This window comes from Vombatus ursinus, unplaced genomic scaffold (genome assembly GCF_900497805.2).
Source record: "Vombatus ursinus unplaced genomic scaffold, bare-nosed wombat genome assembly UNPS02014945.1, whole genome shotgun sequence".
NCBI lineage: Eukaryota > Metazoa > Chordata > Mammalia > Diprotodontia > Vombatidae > Vombatus > Vombatus ursinus.
This window is the reverse complement of record NW_020954723.1, coordinates 20890372-20910009: the sequence shown is the minus strand read 5'-3', so window position 1 is coordinate 20910009 and position 19638 is coordinate 20890372. Positions and strand designations below refer to the sequence as shown.

Here is a 19638-nt window from a genome sequence, read left to right as displayed (position 1 = left end):
TTCAAAATATCCTCTTGCAAGTCTTCATAGACTTGTTCTAGAGCTGGTTCCCTAGGGTGGGTCAAAGTTCTTCGTTATTGAATTCCCTTCTCTACTACTCTTTTGGATCATTTTCCACCTAAGTCCAAGAGGAGGAGTAAATCTCATTCTCATTACTGCTCATCTACTCCTGCTCCTGGGAAAAGACTGAGTCGGTATCCAATCAGCAACATCAATGTCTCAAAACAAGAATTCATGAGTATCCTGTAACTCTGAACATCAAGGGTTAGGACAACAGATGCTGAAATCCTCGCCACCCCCCCTCCCCCCAGCCTGGCATACTACCATTGGCTTAGGAGCGGGAGAGTATACTTCAGCAATGACAACTTACAAGATTCATTTTCTCTTAAAGCCTGAAAATCCAAGCAAAAAGTTGTAATAGAAAAAAATGTAAATGTTAAAATAGTATCCTAGAATCAATGCTGGAGGTTGAGACCTAATCAGTAGCTTTTCTGAGATGAGCCAGCCCAGCTCAAGGCAGTACAAATCTGGGGTCTTGCTAGACAGAAGCAACAACTAGGAAGAGGAAGCCAGAGGGAGATTTCTGGCAGCTAAAAAGAATAAATACTCAAATGAACAAAATCAACATGGAAATTTCTGTCTATAGTGCAGGTACCTTTTATCTAGGACTCTAGCATTGCCTGCTTTGATTAAGGGGAGGCTTTCTGAATATGAATAGGTAAGAAGCAGGATAAAGTAGATAATCAGAGATTGGGCTGGTGACCCAGGAGAGTTACCTATACTTCTTATACCTTTCTTGCGTTAGGGGGAAATGTTGAGTTGCTAGAGAGAATAGCAAACTATTTCTTGTTTATTTCCTTCCTTCTCTCATTCTTAGAAAAGTGAAAAAAAAATAGAAAGTACTCAACAATGTCCAACTTCCCTCTAAGATGAACTCAATTCATATCCTGAGCCTTCAGTGAGACAGGTGTCAAATCCCTGGGTAATGGCAGAGATCATATTTTAGGCCTGAGACAGGCAACAAAATGGAACTGGCTGTCATACTCATTATATTCTTCTATCAGGAATCTTTCCTGAGGCCAAGGGAACAAGTTTGACAGAAATAAGTACAATGGAACAACATAGTATTCAAAACAATAGTGTTTATTACAAAACTAAATGACCAAATCAGCCTCTGGTGCTTTCTTAGAAGCCCTTTTACAAAGCACGGTGTCAAACCTAAGGAGACACTCAGAGTTTGACTGAAAGGGAGCCATCTCTTTCTCATTCCCCTCAAATTTGAGGGAAATATATTTTTGTTGCTATTCTCTTTTAAAAATTAGGTACACTGTTCCGAATTCATATACAGAGAGACAGACACTTTCATCTCCAACTCAAGTAGCAAGACTTCAGTCCTCAAGGTTACACCAGTAGGTCTTCTCACAGGGATCCAGAGAATGATGAGGAAGATGAGAAGGGAACATCACAATATCTGCTTTTGGAAAGCAGGGTTTGTGGCAGAGATATGTTTCTTTCTCAGCAGCAATAAATCGGAGAGAAGGGACAGGCAAGCCGCCTTTTCCATGGTCATTCACAGACATTGGTCACAAGTAATTATACTTTATGACTTCCACACTCAAAACACTCCTGGGAACAAAACATTCTGTCTGAGAAATTAAGGAAGGAAACGGAACCTTGGAGCTCAAGCCTGGGCCTTGGAGTGAAGCCTCAAATACAGAATCCCTGTGTCTAAGGGGCACATAGGAACACAGCTGTTATCCTAAAGGTGTGGATATAAAACATATCTGGGCACTTCGGGTTTATCAATGCCCCTGCTGTTCTTTCTCAAATATTGAGAAACATATCTTGGGCCAGTGCCTTATTATACTCACTTGGAAAAGGTGAAAGGAGAGGGAGGTTCAGAAGAAGGGTGTTCTGCTTTCAAATTAGATGCAACTATCACTTCCAAATAGGCCTAAGTCCTATTAGCAGCTCAAAACTCAGTGAAATCCATAGAAAACCAGGAGCAGCAAAAAGAAGCAAAGCATACTGACTCAGACTACTTCTAGTCTGTTAATTCATTTTCAAGTCAGAAATGACTGCTCCATACCAAATCAGACCCTATCCCCCAAACTTTTCTAGACTACAGGATTGTGTATAGTACAGTCCCTTTACCTAAGGACAGTGAGTGCTCTCTTATGAACCAAGGGCTAGATGACTCCCCACATACTGCTCCCTGCCCCAAATAAGAGGCACAATGGGTACCATTACTTGACTCACAAGAAATCAGACTTTCCTGAGGTGGTGGTATGCCGAGTTTCTCCATCTCCATTCTCCTTCCCTTCGACAAATGCAATTAACTAAGCAACCCAGGCTCAGGGCACGCATGCAGCGCTTCCTGCTGGGGGAAGTATGGAGAGCCGAAGCCACTCAGAGGGAGAGGTTATCAGGCACCAGATCTAATTAGCCAACCTGCCTCGATTTTGACATTGCTACATTTCCTCTATTAGCATTAATGACAGTCAGTCTGAACCACCAAGAGGCTCCTGCATGGCCCACAACCTTGCCCCCCTCCCTCCCCGAGGCAGTACAGCCAGTCCCTAGGACCTATTCCCTATCTCCATGGCAACCACCTCCCAATGATGTTCCAAAGAGCCCATGACCCCATCAGTCAGTGGAGTTGCCTGGGGAGAGGAGGGGAGGCGGCAATGGAGTGTGGCAGAGGCTCATGTTTAAACATGGAGGCATTAAACTGTGCCCAAGATTGAAGAGAGGCATATTGAGTAATGCATGGAAAGAGCAAAGCCTAATAGACAGAGGTGCTGGGGACTGGTCTGGTTTGGTACTAGCCCAGGGGTTGTTTTGTTCCCTTTAACTGAGGAAAGATGGGTGGGGGTGGGGAGGCAGAGGAGGAGTGTATCAAGATATCTTGCTTTGGATCGTCAAGATAGGGACAAAGAAAACTGTAACAGGTCTCTGGGGAGAAACTGCCTCCCAGATCGTGATGCAGAGAAGTATTCTTCGCTCTTTGGGGAAAGGAAGAGTTGGATGAAATAATGACAGAAAGAAGGCATCTAGGTTGAGGGAAAGTTGTGTGAAAAATAGTGTGAAGATGCCAAGACAAGGAGAAAGCAGCAGGTGATGGGAAATGAACCCAGCACTGCACTTACTCTCCATATACTTGGCTGGAGTGTGTCCAAGGTGTTTCTCTGGTTCAAATTTCAAATAAAATTCTCCCTCTCACTTCCTTTGTCTACTACAGTTAACAAGAAGGAGATAGACTAAGGGTTGATACTCTCAACTGTGAGAAGACTGTGATTCTACCCTTGCCTTTTATTTGCCAGACTTTCTGTAGTGGGGCAAGGACGGGCAGATGGAAGTGGCCTTCAGCCAAAAGGGCCCTGGGGTGGAGTGCAGCCAAGGATGGGATTCAGTATCTCTCACTAATCTGGTAATGCTTGATATTCTAAGAGGGCCAGAGATCAGGAGCTCAAATGGCAGACGGCAAGTGCACAGGCCCCCTCATTCCCTGGGCCCACTGAGTTCATGTCACAGTCCTAGGCAAGAAATCAAGAACCCAGCTGCCACTGAAAAGACTTTCCAAATGGCAGTCCAATTTCAGTCAGGATTGATAGCAATGCAACTAGGATGAAGGATGTGATCTAGGTGCCCTTGTTTTCTGGTGATTCTTACCTGGTTTGTGGGAACAAGGATAACACAACTTAGACAATTCCCATCTTTTCTGTCTGGGCCGTGCCCAAAGTTGGGGCAGAGGTGTTAAACCACAGAGCCTCTTTCCTAGTCAGCAACCCTTTGAAGAATTGCTTAGGTCCCAGTTTTGGATCATACCCACAATCATCTTATCCCCCAGCAGAAAGCAAAACAAAATAAAAATCCAGTGTGAAAAGAAAATGAGAATAGGCAATTAACTCTGAACTATTTTTGTTCCTAAGTGTTTACAACATTCAACTGTCCAGTTACCTAGGCTGTGTTCCATAGGTGAAAGGACAAATACATCACATATGCTCCCCTGAAAATATATATAGGTATACACACCCACACATGCGCGTACAAGCACCCACCCCTCCTCTTCTTTTGCCCTCGTTATTTTTCCTTTGCATGTTCACATATAGCACAAACCCCAGGCAAATGGGGCTAAGTAAGAGGAGTTCTAATACACTGCTTAAATATCCCCAACCAAAAACTGCTGATGGCAAAAGCTACTAAAGTTGAAAATAGAGCCTCTGACTCATATGGGTACGGGCTGAAATTATCCCAAGGGCTCATCTCCTTAGTTGGGTTCCTCCTGGATGTGTAAGAGTCTTCTCAGGATCTTCTGAAGTAGCTGCTCCCATAGCTGCTTTCCCATAAGAACTAAAAAACTGGTTCCTGGATCCTTCGGGGCTGGCATTCTTTGGCTCTAGAACTCCCATGTTTCCAACCACTTTAATCCTGCCATTGGACTCTGAGGGTCCTGAGCCATGGGACCAACCATTCCATAAGACAGAGGATGGAAGAGGTAGAAGCTAAGAAAGGAGATTCAGAAAAAGAGCATGAAAGTCAGAAAAACAAACCCAGTGTTATAGAGGTGACCCTTTTCAAGAAGAAGACCCTATCAAAATTTGCAATCAGGTCCCTAATGCCTAGTGGTCTTTAAATTTTCTTATTCCGTATTCCCTTGTGACTACCACATATTTCTATATGTGTTACACAGGCCATAGTATTCCCTGGGTACAAGCTAAATTAATAAAGGAGGAGAATTATCACAAAGCCCAGGGAAGGGGTCAAGATGAAGCTGAAGCAAAAGTCAAGAATTAAACATATCAAACCAGAACTTTTCTCAGAGAAAAACAACTCTCATTCCCTGGCACCAGGGTCCAATACTCACCTATAGGCAATTCCCAGGATCAGAAGAGAGATCCCAAATACATGCACCCAGTTAGCCAGAGGAAAAGATGACAGACAGCAGGCACAGCACCTGAGGACTGTGTCCCACAGGATCCCTAAAGAAGAAGGGTAAACCATTTACCATCAAGATTCAGCCCAAGTAAGACTCACCTTTTCTCCTACTGAAGCCAATATCCCACAGCTTAAGTCAGAGAAGCAAGAAATTCAATTCCCTTTTCTGTCCCCCTACTCTACCTCTTCCACCTCCCAATGCCTTCTCCTTTCCCACTCCCCATGATAATTCCACCCCCCGCAAGCACCACTTTTCTACCGCTATGCCTTCCCTGACATCTCCTGGATCAGTCCAGGAGAAGTCCTCTCTGCCCTGCTAGGCTCTGAAATACATGCCTGTCAACATGCTAGAGAAAAGCATGGCTGGAAAGTAGTGATGATAGTAAAGCACCCGGCCCATCATGAAGAAAGGGAAATAATGGAGCATCCAACCCAGCAGGACCTGACCTCCTCCACGCAGCAGGACCTGGCAGAGCCCTGGGGACACAAGCACCACGACTCAGATAGGAAGTTCGGTTCCTACTTTTCGCCTTGGGGGATCAGGCCAATCCATATTAAAAAGGAATGAGTGAGCAGGGAGTCCGGCAGAAACCACAGATCTTTAGAGCTGGTAGAGATCTTTGAGGTTGCTGCCCTTAGATATCTGGGACTGGTTTTTGTTTGTTTGTTTGTCTTTTGCTTTTGTCACAGTAAGCTGTTAAGTCTCAAACAAGAGGTGGTTTTCCTGAAGTCATTCATCTCTAATTCCCATGCAGATTTCTAACATGGAAACAGTCAGATCTTTCCCTAAAGGATCCACAGTTCTGAAAAGCCAGAGGCTGGGAACACTCTCATTCCCCTCCCCCTCTCTAGTTCCCTGAATGACGATTCTTTGTAGCCACAAAGAAATACACAATGAGATAGCATCTCTCCCTGGGATGGGAAGCCAAAGTGCAACTGGGAAGAGAGGAAACCTATAGAGGTGAAAGGAAGCCTATGCCTGGATGCTTGTCCTTGCTTTATTCCACAAGCTGAATGTCTACAGTGACAGGTGCAGCACAACAATTGGAAAATACAAGCTGCCACAGCAACTCCTTTCCAATCCACCAGAGGGATGGAGTCAAGGGCATATGGAGATTGTGGAGAAGGCAGAAGATGTACCTGCCAGGGAAATCCTGGTTTTAGTAAATAGGCACTTAGCCTTCTGCCAAGTTACTGTAGGAAATGCTTGGAGAACCTGACCTTTCACTTCTGCAGTGAGCTGAATTCCCCTCTGTATAGACACAGTAGAGATGCTTCCCAGGAGAAGGTAAAGGCCAATGCTTACCAGATTCAACCACCAGATGACCTATGTGGAAATATGAAAAGGACAGGATGAAAGAAAGGCAAGTGACAGAAGCAAATATCAAAGAGCAAAAACCACAGGAAAGCACTTACTGGATTTCCGAGCAAATAGACCCGAAAGTCGGTCTCGTTGACTCCTGAGAAACGCAGGCCCTGTGGTGGTAAAAAGCAAAGTGTTTATGCATGACTGTAGTGGAAAGGAGCTCTCTGAGTTTTCCACGCATGATCTCAATCATCCTCCAAACCCTGCAGAAAACCTTGTTTTGGAATTTACAGACAGGGAATCCTAAGACACAGAGTGTCCAAATTCCACATTCACTTCTCGGAGTATGACAAATCAGTAGTGGGGAAGAGAAGCCAAACCTCTTGCTACTCAGCCCTACCTCAGGCCCCACCTATTAGCACTCCCACCTGGATTTTAATGGTTTCCTCTTTGGCTCTAATTCCCAAAAAGTTCACATGGCTTCATCTGTTTACCTGATAGTTGATGGGCCAATGCCAAGGCTTGGAAGTGACTTCGTTCTCCTTGGGTTTGAGACCACTATTCCCCTGCAAGAAGGTGGCAACAAAAAAAGGGTAAGGGCGGAGACAGGGGAGGCTGATGGGGCAATGGCAGTTCAAGATCTCATGAATAGTGTAGGCTACATATGAGTGCTAAGAGCCTGATCTCATCTGTCTATGCAGAAGAGGATGAGCCTCTCTGACCGTGTGATAGCCTGGTGACAATTTTCTATTTATTACTTCTAAACAGGTTGCCCATTAATTACTTTCCATTCAAATTCTGTGTACCCTAAGAAAACAGGAACCAAGAAAAGCAGAAGGCATATTTCTCATGGGTTTGTGCACATTAATCTTTCCTGTGGGAATTCTATGCTAAGAGCATTAAGATGAGGGAGTCAATGGTGTAAAGGAGAAATCACTTCTTAGTTTTCCTAGGAGGCCAGCGTCAATCAATTTCAAACACAGAACAAGGTGATATTTACTTTGTTCTTGGCATCCCTATCCTCTGAAGAGGTTGTATAGTCTGGAAGACCCAAAGTCCTTCAATTCAGAGGCCAAGAATGTTTAATAGCCACATCTTTGTAAGGAGAAATTGGACTTTTGCTAGAATGTACCATAGGCATCTATAGCAAGCAACCAGGATAGCGTTTCACTTAGCTAAATTCATCAATATTAAGTTCACCTTGAATTTCCAAGATAAACTGAGGCATTTTTGCTTAAACTATTCCTGAGACTTTTCCTCCAGTAGGAGGGCAAGTAATCAAGATTTACGCACAGTAGCTTGTCATCAAGGTTCTAGAAAAGTACACTACTATTGACCAACAAGAAGTAGACTGAAATGAAATCAGCTACATCACTCAGTATATATTGGGGCTCCAACTCACCCTCAGGTACCTGGTTTAGATCAGTCCAAACCAGGGAGGATGAGATGGGTTTGTCCCAGGACCCATTTTTTTTATTATCCCCCAGGAGCCTAGGGAGGTTAGGTTGTTCTTCCTGGGTCCAGAATGGTTGCCAAATTATGAAATTTAACAACACTCCCCAGCCCCTCAGATTTGCTGTTAAGTGCCCGAAGAAGAATGATCCAGTATGGGCCCCCTGGAGCCACTGATGGCAGAAGCTGATACCTTCACATCAGTCTAGTCCAGGCTCAAACTTGTAGATTTCTGTCAGAGCTGGATCAGTCCCAGATATTCAGCATTAATGGCTTTTCAGGCATATATACTTCATTCTACCTCCTGTTAGAAATTTACTTCAGAAGATTACTTTAATGAATTTCATCCACGTGATAAGAAGAGAAAATCTCTATACCTATTACAGCTATATATATTTGTAAGTTGCTTCTTCATGCTTAAAGCCCAGTATGAACTAGCTCTATACTGGACCTCATGAGCTAAGTCTGGCCCCACTAGCTTAGCGGTAGAACTTCTACTCAACTTTACTACTGTGGGTAGGAGAGCCTTTTCTGTGGTTCCTGTTGTATAGATCATCATCCCCTTTGGAATCTTTCCACTTCCTTCACCCTACATCATTGCAAATTTCAGCTGGAAAAAAAAATCTCTTTTCTTCCTTGTCTCTACCTCTTGGACACTGACAGAAGGAGAAAGAAATTAGCTTTGTAGACTTACTCTTAAAATTCTTCAAAGATATGAAATTATACACTGAATGAAACATACCTCAAGCCAGGCTGGGTTACAGAGTCCTGTCACAAGGACAGCTACAAGCAGGGATTCTAACTAGAAGTGACCCGGGGATCTCACAAGGTCATCTTGGCCATTGCCCAACATAGATCTATGACAGCATTAGGCTGTTTTTAAAACATGAGCCAATTCAATCTACAATGTTTATTGAGATTGAGAATTGATTGCAAAGTCTTTTCCAGGAAAATCCATCAGGCAAATGGTTCTCCAAGAAAGACAACTCTCCCCACCCACTCCCCAAATCAATGAGTTTAGTAGCAATCCCATATCTATGACAGGATGCTAGAAAGGGTCCTACAAATAATAATAATAATACTGCCTTACACACTTATACAGCACAAGTTGCAAGGTACTTTGCACAAACATTAATTTGCTTTATCTGAACAATGCTCTGATGTAGGCAGAGGAGGTATCATTAGCCCCATTTTGTAGATGAGAATACAGGCTCACAGAGCTTCAGTGGTCACACGGTAAGTGGCAGAAGCAAGAATAAAACTTAAGGCTTCTGAACAAGTCCAGTGCTCTTTCTATAACATCATGGTGCTTCCAAGGCTCAAAGAAGGATTCTTTAAAAATTTTCCTTATAGGGGAAGCGAGTTTCTCTACCACCCTCCCTGACAAGGAGCCTAAGTTTATTTACTCCCCAGATGCTGGGACAGGCCACATGGGATGCCAACTAGATGAGAAGTGGGCCTCCTTACCCGGATCATAACCATGTGGGACTCCAGTAGGATCTCCGCAAAACTGGGCTTCAGGACGTCCAAGCTTATGTTTGGCACTGAACAAAGACAGCACAGGGCAGACAAAAAACACCTTAAGCTCATTTCCCTTTGCACATTCAGACTGTTCATTGCAAACATACTTCTATCAAGAAGGTCTGGTTATAGCCTTCCTGAGGTATTACTTGGGGCTAAGGTTAATGGTAGAAAACAGAGATGAGAATTCTAAAGGCCTAAGAACTAAAGAACACTATCAAATGTCTAGTCTCATTCCTTGAACGTTTCTTTTTTATTTCTTTTTTTGCCTTTTTTTGGTGAGGCAATCAGTGGTTAAATGACTTGCCCAGGGTCACACAGTTAGTAAGGTCCTTGAACATTTCTCAACCTGAAATTAGGCAAAAGACTTTATTTTCCTTCATTAATTCATTCAGCATTTAATAAACACTTACTTTATACAAAGCACTCTACTAGGCTCTGTGGGAAACGCAAAGAAAATGGATGCTATTCACTGGGATGAGGTCCCTGACCTCAAAAAGTTTACAACCTAGTTAAAAAGATAAACAAATGGAAAGAACAGAAAAAAAAAAAAAAGAAACTAAACGTTTAACTTCAGTGACCAGGCTTGGTCCCAAAGAAAAGTCAATATGGCACGATGATTAGGGTGCCAGATTTGGAGTAAGGAAGACCTGGGTTCAAGTCTTGCCTCAGTCACTCACTGGCTAAGTGACCCTGGGCAAATGACTTAACCCCTCTGGGCATGTTTCCTCATTTGTAAAATGAGTGAGATGGACGCAATGACCTCTAAGATTTCTTCAAGATTAAAACCAAGGATCCTATAAGATTTATAAGGTAATGCACTTCTCTCCATTCTTTGCAGAAGTGGGGGGCTATGGGTATGGAACACTGCATATACTGTCATACGTAGTTGATGTGTGGGTAGATTTGCTGAACTGAATTTTTCCCCTCTTTATTATTACTTACTGCAAGGGATGGCTTGCTGGGTAAAAGAAAGGAAGAGAAAGCATTTAGAAATGAAAGCAATGTAGTAACCAAAATGTAAACTTTTAAAAAAGACAAACAAGAATACAAGTGGAAAATCAAGACAAGGGTACGTATGAGCATAAAATATTTATGCCAACGGAATAAAGAGAATATTTTAATGTCATAATGGAGATGGAAACCAAACTGATGGAAATCAAACTAAGAAGGTGTAAGTGGGAAAGAAAAGGGGTCTTCGGTATGTTCTGTGTCTAAAAAGTTGAACTGGGAAAGGAAAAAGAGCAATAGGATAGTACTTGGAATAAAAAGTAGGACCCAAACAAGGTTTGTGGTTGCTTGTCTTTTCTTTTTCTTCCAGGAAAGGGGGAAAAAGCATGTCACAGTCAGCCCATGGAGGGCTTTCACTCACATTTGGGATTGATATGGTCCTCCACATTCCAGACAGAATTAGGGGTCTCCTTCAGGTATGGAGTACAGGTCACTTCCAGCTGTTCCCAGCCCCTGTGAGAGGTGGTCAGAAATGTTTCCCAGAACACTGAGACCCACCGCAATTGAAAAATTGAAAAGCCCTTCTGCAGCTATCTACTGTCCTGTATGATCCCCCCTTCTTTAATCTGGAGATGATCCTCCTAACCTCACAAAATTATATCCTATAACTACCCTGCAATTGCCACATTATTATTTCAGAGACAGAATAACATATGTAGAGGATATAATGCCAAGTCAAAAGATCCAAGACCTTTAAGGTCTGCCAGGCCACACTACTTATTGAGACAGCAACATCGGGCCAATGAGCTTTGCACTCTTTACCTATCTGATATCAGCTTTTCACTTTCATCCATCATTGAATAAAACAACAGAATTGAGCATTGGACTGAATGCAAACAACAAGTAAAAGTGCTTCCCACAAAAAGGGGGTAAAGAAATAAAAGAAGGATTAGATAAGAAAACTCAAGACCCCAGTGACTCACCATTTAGGCAGTGTCTTCCCTGAGGAACCCAGGACACAGCCCGTGGCCAGATGGATGAGTCGGATTTGACTCCTCAGGACTTTGATCCGATTCTCAGATTTCCTATTCATCACCTCAATCCGCCAGAAATCATTTGAATCCCCTGTCCCATTCTGTCATATGAAGCAAGAAAAAAAACACATATGAAACTAAAGGACTTTAAAGAAATGAACATCAGAAAAGGATGATGAAAATAGATACCTCTCAATCATTACTATGCTATTAAAACAAAAGGTGAAGTAAATTGCCATTAGTCCTTTCAAAGTTGGAGTAGGAGGGGGGGAAGGAGCATAGTTTCATCCACTGAATGACTGATGAAGCCCAGCACACAGTATTACAACCAAGCAAGATCATTTAGTCCTTTGAACCTAGGAATCTAATTTCCTCACTTCACAGAACTATGGTCTAGACTCTAGACACATGATATTGCCCTCAAGCCACCAACCTCGATGCTATACCCTGAGCTAGCAGGAACTGATTTGGGCCATTTAAACCCATTACCTTAGCCATCTGGCTGCTCAATGCTCTGAGCCAGGAAGGGTACAGAAAAAAAAAAGGCCTGGCCTGTATATTGCTATTTAGGAATTAAGATTTCTGCCTAATCCTGCTCAGGGAAACCCAAAAGATTAAGAGGATACACAATTCTTATTCATTAGTGACTTCAAATATTTTAAGATCTAGTAGTTTTTTCGTTGGTAATAGAAAACAAGGATTCAGAAGGACACTTGGTCAAGCATAAGGAACCCAGTACACTTTTGATATCTCTGAAGCCTTGGCAGTAACTATTAGTCACACTTACCTTCAATTTACTGAAGGTAATCCCAAAAGATTTGGATGGCCCTTCACTTTAAAGGAGATCATAAAAATCAGTCAATGTGTACTGGGAGATACCAAAAGGATTATCAACACATGTGCTTACATTCAGCTACATATGTACTTATAGATAGGAAATATGAAGGCCTTCCTTCCCTTTAGGCCCTTGACTTCTGGGTCAAATTTGATACATAATGGTCTATGGACTCCAATTAATATCTTTTGACATTTATTAAACATCAGTACTAAATGGAACATATAAATATTATGATAGGGTTGGGATGGGGACAGATAGGATTTTATAAACTGCCTTTCCCACAGTAAGCAAAGCCAAAAAATCTCCCAAATGTTAAATGAGTCTTAACTCGGCCCCCAAAGCCTTAGGGACACTCTGAGATTCTGAGGATGACATGTTCTGCCAACATGGCAAGGAGCCAGTCCCCACTACTTTTTACAACCTGTGCATCACTTTGGCCATTTACTTACTATGCCATAGCCAGTGACCTGATAATGTTTCCGGGTCATTGGGGCCTCGTGCTGATGACTGTGTAGGTTTCGAGAAGTCCTAGAATTCAAAGGAAAGGAGTGTTTGCATCATCTAAAGGGTGACAGGCAATAAATAGGATGTAGTAGGAAACCACCAGAATGGAAGTCAAAATACTATGGCTCTGACCCAGACCTCGTCACACTAAGCTGCACAACCTTAAGCTTCACCCTCTGGATCACAGATTCCTCAACTCTAAAGAGAAAGGTCTGGATTAGATGATCTCTAATATCCTCCCACCTCTAACATTCTGTGATGCTAGGACAAAGAAATGCAATTCCCCTACAGGGACCCCATTGTACCAAGTGGGTCTGAAGAAATGGCAACACAGAAAGGGTCACTGGGAAAGGAGAGATGAGAATCTAGTATTAAATCCAGGGTATTACTCAAATAATATCCAGAGAACAAGAAAAGAGCCCAAATTCTTTTTGACAGCCTGAGACAGAAGGTAACTAGTATTAAAGAAACCATATAGTATGGTAGAAAGAGTCATGGGCTTGGAACCAGGAGAGACGTCGCTTCAGATCCAGCCTCCGGCAATTAGCTGTGCAACCAACAAGAAGTCATTTCACCTCTCTGAGAGTCTGTTTCCTCATTTGTAAAATGGGGAAAACAATACCTGTCTTCAGGTACCACCTAGGGTTGTTGTGAGACTCAAGTGAGAGAATGGATGTAACTTTGCAGCTCTCACAGTACTCTATGCCCATTACTATTCTTATTTCTACGGGGAACTTGTGAGGACACGGGCAGGCATAGATGGATAGCTAGGATCCCCAACACTGGGGGGACAGCTACACTGAGAAGTCATTTTGCACATTCTTTTTGAATATATTCAGACAAAGAGTATGGAGCCACGTTAGAGGTGCTATTGGCTCCACGAATGAGGTACATTATTAAATGGTTCTCTAAGATAAGTTATCTTAGCTGACCACAAGATGAAACTCTTCCATTGCCTCAAAAAGCAAAACCTTATTCCAAATACATACACGGACACAAGCATGAATCCCTTTCCCATTAGAGCCCTTCCCCTCAACCCCCAACCCCTGCCCCATCACCAGGATTAGCCAGGGCCTGTTTCCAAAGAAACATATGTGAGACAGAAAATGTTGGTAGCTTTATCTGATCCTAAAAAATATATTAACTTTATGCTCTAAACAAGGCAGCTCCCTGTTCTTTCCCCTACCCCAAATCCAATCTAGTTAAAAAAAAGACCTGAGTGCTTATTCCATGAGGTCTTATCTCCTACTTCTCCCATTTACCAGGTATTTATACAAATGTGTCTTCTGTTTAAGTCTAGCTAACCAAGAAAAACAATCAAACCCGCCTCCCTGATCCTCATGCACCCTTTTAATCCTGAACATCCTTACTCTTTGTGTTCCAGTCGAATGATGTCTCCATGTCTCACAAACTCTACTGGGAAAGAAGGGTCTAGAGGATCTGCCAAGTAGAAACAAACATTGCCTCACACCATGAATTAGGAATAAAGACGACCATCATCCCTTTTAAAAATCAACTCCAAGCATATAACTAAGAGTTCAGCTCTTCTGCCCAAAGCCAAATATCAGACCCTGAAAATTTTACCAGTGGCTATGTGATCTCTGGCATCCCATTTCCTAGGAGTGAGCCCAAAAAGATGAGAACAAAAGCCAACTTTTGTTATAACCTCGAAACCAGGACCAGTTAGGACCTAGATAGGTGACAACGTAGAAAAGGAATTTAAAGTGGTCACAGCAATGCAGAATGGGCCTTTAAAAGTTTCTTTACCAAGAAATGACCAGCTAGTAATATTCTGGAAATACTAATGCTTTGGAAATAGACCAAGGTCAGACTAAGAAATAAATCTATTGACTAAAAATAGTCATATAACACACACACACAAACCTCTAGAGAATTAGTCAGAAAGTCCAATCCCAGAGATGGTCATACCTATATGATCTTTCTACAAATCAAAAGAATCATTATAAGTAAAATATCACACGGTTCAATAGTTTATCTTGAGAGAGAAAGTTCAATTTTATCAATTTATGCCAGCAAGTCAGGAAGAACACAAAGACATCCTAGGCTCTCTCCAATGCTACATCTGAGTAGGTCCATAACACTCCTATTTTCTAGCTGAAATGCCAGAGTTTGAACCTTGTAGTTGAGCCTGCACAATGGATCACTGATATTATCCAATTAATCATGTCAAAGTAAATTTTGAGGGGCTCAGTTTGTATTTTCCCTTTACCTCATCCTACAAACAAAACTTTGAGATCTGCCCATCTTCAATGTCATTCATATTATCCCATTAGTTCAAAATACATTAACAAAAGACTCAACTAAACCCAGTCATGCAACTTTCCTCTTGGGAAAGGAATTGACAAAATTCCTATGCAATGGATTCATAATTTGTTATTGTATAGTAGAGAATCAGTCAGAATAATTTTACAAGTCACATTTGGGCTAGAAGCCATGATGAAAAGGGACGGGGAAAAAAACAAACAAATGGATTAAAATGAACAGCAGCAGTGTTGCCTGCAAAGAACTGATTAGCTTATCCAGTAGTAGGCTGACCCAGGTCACCTTAATCTGAAAAATCAAAACAGACAGTAGAGCTAGACAACCAGCAGAAATATAGGGAAGGTGAACAGGAGGAGCCCTCTGTCCTCTCCATCACTACAACAGAAGGCACAACCTACAGGTAGCAATCTGTCTGCCCAAAGATAAGAAGATTTGGATTCGAGATTTGTTAGAAACACCTGAGTCCTGTATAATTCAGCCTCTGAGTAGGAGCCCATCATCTTGGCTCACACCAGGGAACAATAGCACAAAGAGGGAAGCCAGAATGAGGCCCTAAGTTACAGGCCCAGCCAAATGCTACCATAATACATGGTTGTCAGGCCCTCAGAATTGTAACTGATAGGCATATTCCAATTGAGAATGATGGCCATCTTGCTATGACACTTTGGGGTGCACTGCACGCTGGGATGTGCAAGTTTTAGTGGACTCCACAGAAAAAATGAAGGCAGCTTCTATCCGTTCCACACTGGTGCCACCCTCAGGTTTGTGGCTAAGTATCCAGTAACAAAACTGGAGAACAAAGGCAAGGCATGGCCTTAAAACATATTCTTAAATGTTAAACATATCCTAATATGTTTATCTATACTTTGCCCTTATTCTCCAATTTTATTTTTAAAAAATACTTATGTAGATTCAAACCATGGCTGTTCTGAATTTCTCCACATAGATATGCCCACCCTTTGAGGGACCAGAGGGAAGTTAAGTTAAGGACTCGTTACCTAATGACTCAGATAAGTATCAGTCCCCCTGCCACTTCCCTCACTTTCTGCTTACCTGTGTTGGCATCGTGTTTCTTCACAATCCATAAGTTGTTATAGTCCTTGTGCTGATAGGCAGTTACCTAGGAGGAAAAAAAAAAGCCCATGCCATCCCTGTTGAATCATCTCATCCAGCCACAAGCCAGCACATTAAGAGTTTCTAAAATCATATCACATCCTCAGCCTCCAGGCCTGAGGTTGTCTCATCTCAAGAAAAGAAGCAGTACACATGAATAAGATGCCCCTTCACTTCTTCTGGCTTTGTAAGCCTTTTCTCTTGGGTCTGTTTTGTCTCCTCATACTCCTGCATCTCTGTGCTTGTCTTATTTGGATTTTAAACTTCTTGGGGAAGAAATCATGATTACTTATAAGTAATACCATACCCAACATATTTGCCAAACCTGGCCACTAATACCCACACTTCTGATGTTTCACCTGGGCTCAAAGGATATCACCAAAAAGAATCTAAAATCTTCTCTAGGGATAATAAAGTCCAGGACAACAAAGTGAATTCCTTAGAGGTATACAGGTGGTTTCTTCATTATTGCTACTGACTGAAAAAGTTTTAGAAGAGAAAAATGGGTATAAGAGATAGCTAGTTAAGATGATGGCATCAGAGAATGGGATTTGGACTTCTGGAAAAGGACTTAACATACAGGAATGATGACTTTTGGCCAGTGATGCAGCACATCAAATAAGAACTAGAAAAAATATATTTGCCTAATCTATGTTGGTTCCAGAAGACAGATGATGGTATGCATTTTCCTCCTTCCAGTAGGGAGGTAGCAGACTACTGTAAGGGAAGCCTGCACACTCCATCCAACTGGGTCACTGCTTCTCTTAGTTTTTCTGCCATGTTCTTCTGTTACGCTGGGTAGGACAAAAGTGACTAGTGTAAAATCAATAAAACGTTAAGTATGTGTGTGTGCCAATGTGAAAATATTAAAAGGGCTACATGAGGCATTGAAATCAGCAGAACCAGAGCAGTGATTATTACTATGTATTTTTTTTAAAGATAGTGGAACTTCAGAAGACTGGGAAGATAACAGAGCAGAATCATTTTGGTGTGTTGTATTTTAATTTTTTTAGCTTTATTTTGGTTACTGTTGAATGTTTATGCAGTGTGTTATTCCTTGTTTTATATATTAATTTGATTGTTGGGGACTTGTGTATTTAAGACAACTTTAAAGTGAAAATGGAATGGGGGGGAGGGGGAACAGGAAAAAAACTAGCCATAGATCTCCAATAAACCAACACTACAAAGAACGGTAGAAATAAAAATATCATCGGAGATAATTCACACAAGATAGTATTAAGAAAGAGAAACAATGATGTTCATGGTCTAAGATGTCTATACACAAGGGCACAGAATATGAGTAGCAAACATCATTAATGCAAAGAAGTAAATGTGATTTATATGATTCAAATATAGACATAAAAGAACATGCCCTATTCATAAGGAACAGATAGATAAAAAAGGAAAATGGAGGACTATTGAATAGCCATAAGAATACTCCTATAGGAAATCAATGAACAATAGCTGGGAAACATGGTAAAGATCACAGAATAACAAAATTGAAATAGAAGCAATACTGTGGCAGAAGTATACCACAGAACTATCCAGCCAGGACAGTGGAGGAAATGGATGGTGAGTTCCAGAAACAAATCAGCAAAGAGGTATGACATAGTAATAATGGGAGACTTTAACTATCCAGTCATGTGCTAGGGGAAAGGGAAGAGGGGTCTTTATCTACTAAATTTAGAGCAACTAATAGTTTCTTTTTTTTTTTGTTTGGTTGGTTGTTTGTTTTTTGGTGAGGCAGTGACTTGCCCAGGATCACACAGCTAGTAAGTGTTATGTGTCTGAGGCCAGATTTGAACTCAGGTCCTCCTGAATCCAGGGCTGGTGCTCTATCCACTCTGCCACCTAGGTGCCCCCAGTTAATAATTTCTTGACATGCCTTAACAAGAATATAATTCTTTTTTTTTTTTTGAGACAATTGGGGTTAAGTAACTTGCCCAGGATGACACAGCTAGTAAGTGTCTTAGGCCAGATTTGAACTCAGGTCTTCCTGACTCCAGAGCCAGTGTTCTATCCATTACTCTACCTAGCTGCCCCAAGAATATAATTTTTTAAATGGCAGACAAAACAATAAAAAAAAGTGATTCTAGCCAATAAAGAAGAAATTATTGCCAAAGAGGACCTGACCAAAACTTTGAGATGCACTGACTATACCATCTTAGTGTTCGCAAGCAATAAGGAGACCACCAGGCATAGACTGATAAACCAACCTCCATTTCAGAAGAATGAATTTTAGGGAAAAGATAGGTAGAATAAGATGGCATAAAATTCTACAGGGAAAGTTGCTTTGAAAGGAATTAGGTTGGGAGGAGGAGAGGTGGAGCCAAGATGGCCAAGTAGATCTAGCTAACTTTTCCTAACTAACCCAACTTTCCCCTCCACACAACTTAAAAATAACGTGTCAAATTGAAGTCTGGAGCAGCATAGCCAACAAAAAGTAGAGGTAAAGAAAAACCTGGAAAGACTTGTATGGACTGATGTTGAGTGAAGTGAGCAGAATCAGGAGAATGCTGTACACAGTAACAGCCACGTTGTGCGATGACTAACACTGATAGACTTCGCCCTTCTCAGCAATGCAAGGATCTAAGACATCACCAAAAGTCTCACAATGGAAAATGCAATCCACATCCAAAGAAAGAACTATGGAGTTTGAATGTGGATCGAAGCATGTTATTTGCCTTTTTGTTTCCTTCTGCTTTGTTTTGTTTCCTCTTTCTTGTGGTTCCTCCTATTGATTCTAATTCTTACAACATCACTAATGTGAAAATATGTTTAATAGGAATGTAAATGTATAGCCTATATCAGATTGCATGCTGTCTTGGGAAAGGAAAGAAAAATTTTAAATTCAAAAGCTTATGGAAATGATTGTTGATAAATCAAAATAAACTAATTTTTTAAAAAAAGTCGAGGTAAGATATTTTTCCAGCCTAAGACAACTTATGAGATCAGCAGGAGAGGTTTATGACACTGAGGTGAAGGTCTCTATGACAGCAGCAGCAGTAGCAGCTTTAGGAGTTCTCATCCCAGAGATGGTAAGGGGACTGGACTAAGAAAGAGATTACAGGGGGCGGAACCAAGAGGCAGAGTGAAAGCAGTGACTTGCTTGAGCTCTCCCCCAAACTCCTCCAAATACCTGTAAAAAAATGGCTCTTAACAAATTCTAAAGCAGCAGAAGCCACAAAAAGACAGAGTGAAACAAATTTCCAGCTCAAGACAACCTTGATTGCAAAGGTATATCGTGCCGGGCGGGGAGAGGAGCACAGTGCGGCGTGGGTGTGCAGGCCACAGAAAACCTGGAGTAGGCCTCAGAGGACTGAATCGTGGACAGCTGTGGCAGTTTCCAGACTTCTCAACTCATGAATGCCAAAAACAATTCAGAAGGTCAGTGGGAAAAGTCTGTGACTTCAGTGAGAGAAGGAGCCAGGTCTCAGTCGCAAGTCCAAAGCGCGGCCTCTGGGGCAGCGGCTGCCTCCTGAGCTTCCGGCCCACAGACTGAGGGGGCATCGAGTGGCTGATCAGAGGGGGATTGCAGGGATCCTTTTGCCAGTCCTGAGGCAGGAATCTCTTGCTCTGCCCGTGCTTGGATCTGGGTCACAGTTCTGAGAAGGGGTCCTGGGGCAAGAAGGAGTGCTGGTGTGGTGGAGCTTGTTGTGGCTGTGGAGAGGAAACCCCTCGCCCCTTATCATACCACC

General features: G+C 42.0%; 1 protein-coding gene across 1 annotated transcript in view; it reads right to left on the bottom strand.

The window, feature by feature from the left end:
* Positions 1 to 1125: 1125 nt before the first annotated feature.
* The window catches only part of POMT2 (protein O-mannosyltransferase 2), a 40330-nt gene continuing 21817 nt past the window's right edge, over positions 1126 to 19638 (bottom strand). The window contains exons 10-21 of the mRNA XM_027844915.1: positions 15881 to 15947; positions 13915 to 13984; positions 12490 to 12568; positions 11152 to 11303; positions 10590 to 10681; positions 9164 to 9240; positions 6739 to 6810; positions 6355 to 6414; positions 6160 to 6265; positions 5275 to 5415; positions 4868 to 4982; positions 1126 to 4505 (exon numbers count right to left, since the gene is read on the bottom strand). Of these exons, the coding sequence (XP_027700716.1) occupies positions 4400 to 4505; positions 4868 to 4982; positions 5275 to 5415; positions 6160 to 6265; positions 6355 to 6414; positions 6739 to 6810; positions 9164 to 9240; positions 10590 to 10681; positions 11152 to 11303; positions 12490 to 12568; positions 13915 to 13984; positions 15881 to 15947 (1137 nt within the window). The 3' untranslated portion in view covers positions 1126 to 4399. The remainder of the gene's footprint in view (positions 4506 to 4867; positions 4983 to 5274; positions 5416 to 6159; positions 6266 to 6354; positions 6415 to 6738; positions 6811 to 9163; positions 9241 to 10589; positions 10682 to 11151; positions 11304 to 12489; positions 12569 to 13914; positions 13985 to 15880; positions 15948 to 19638) is intronic.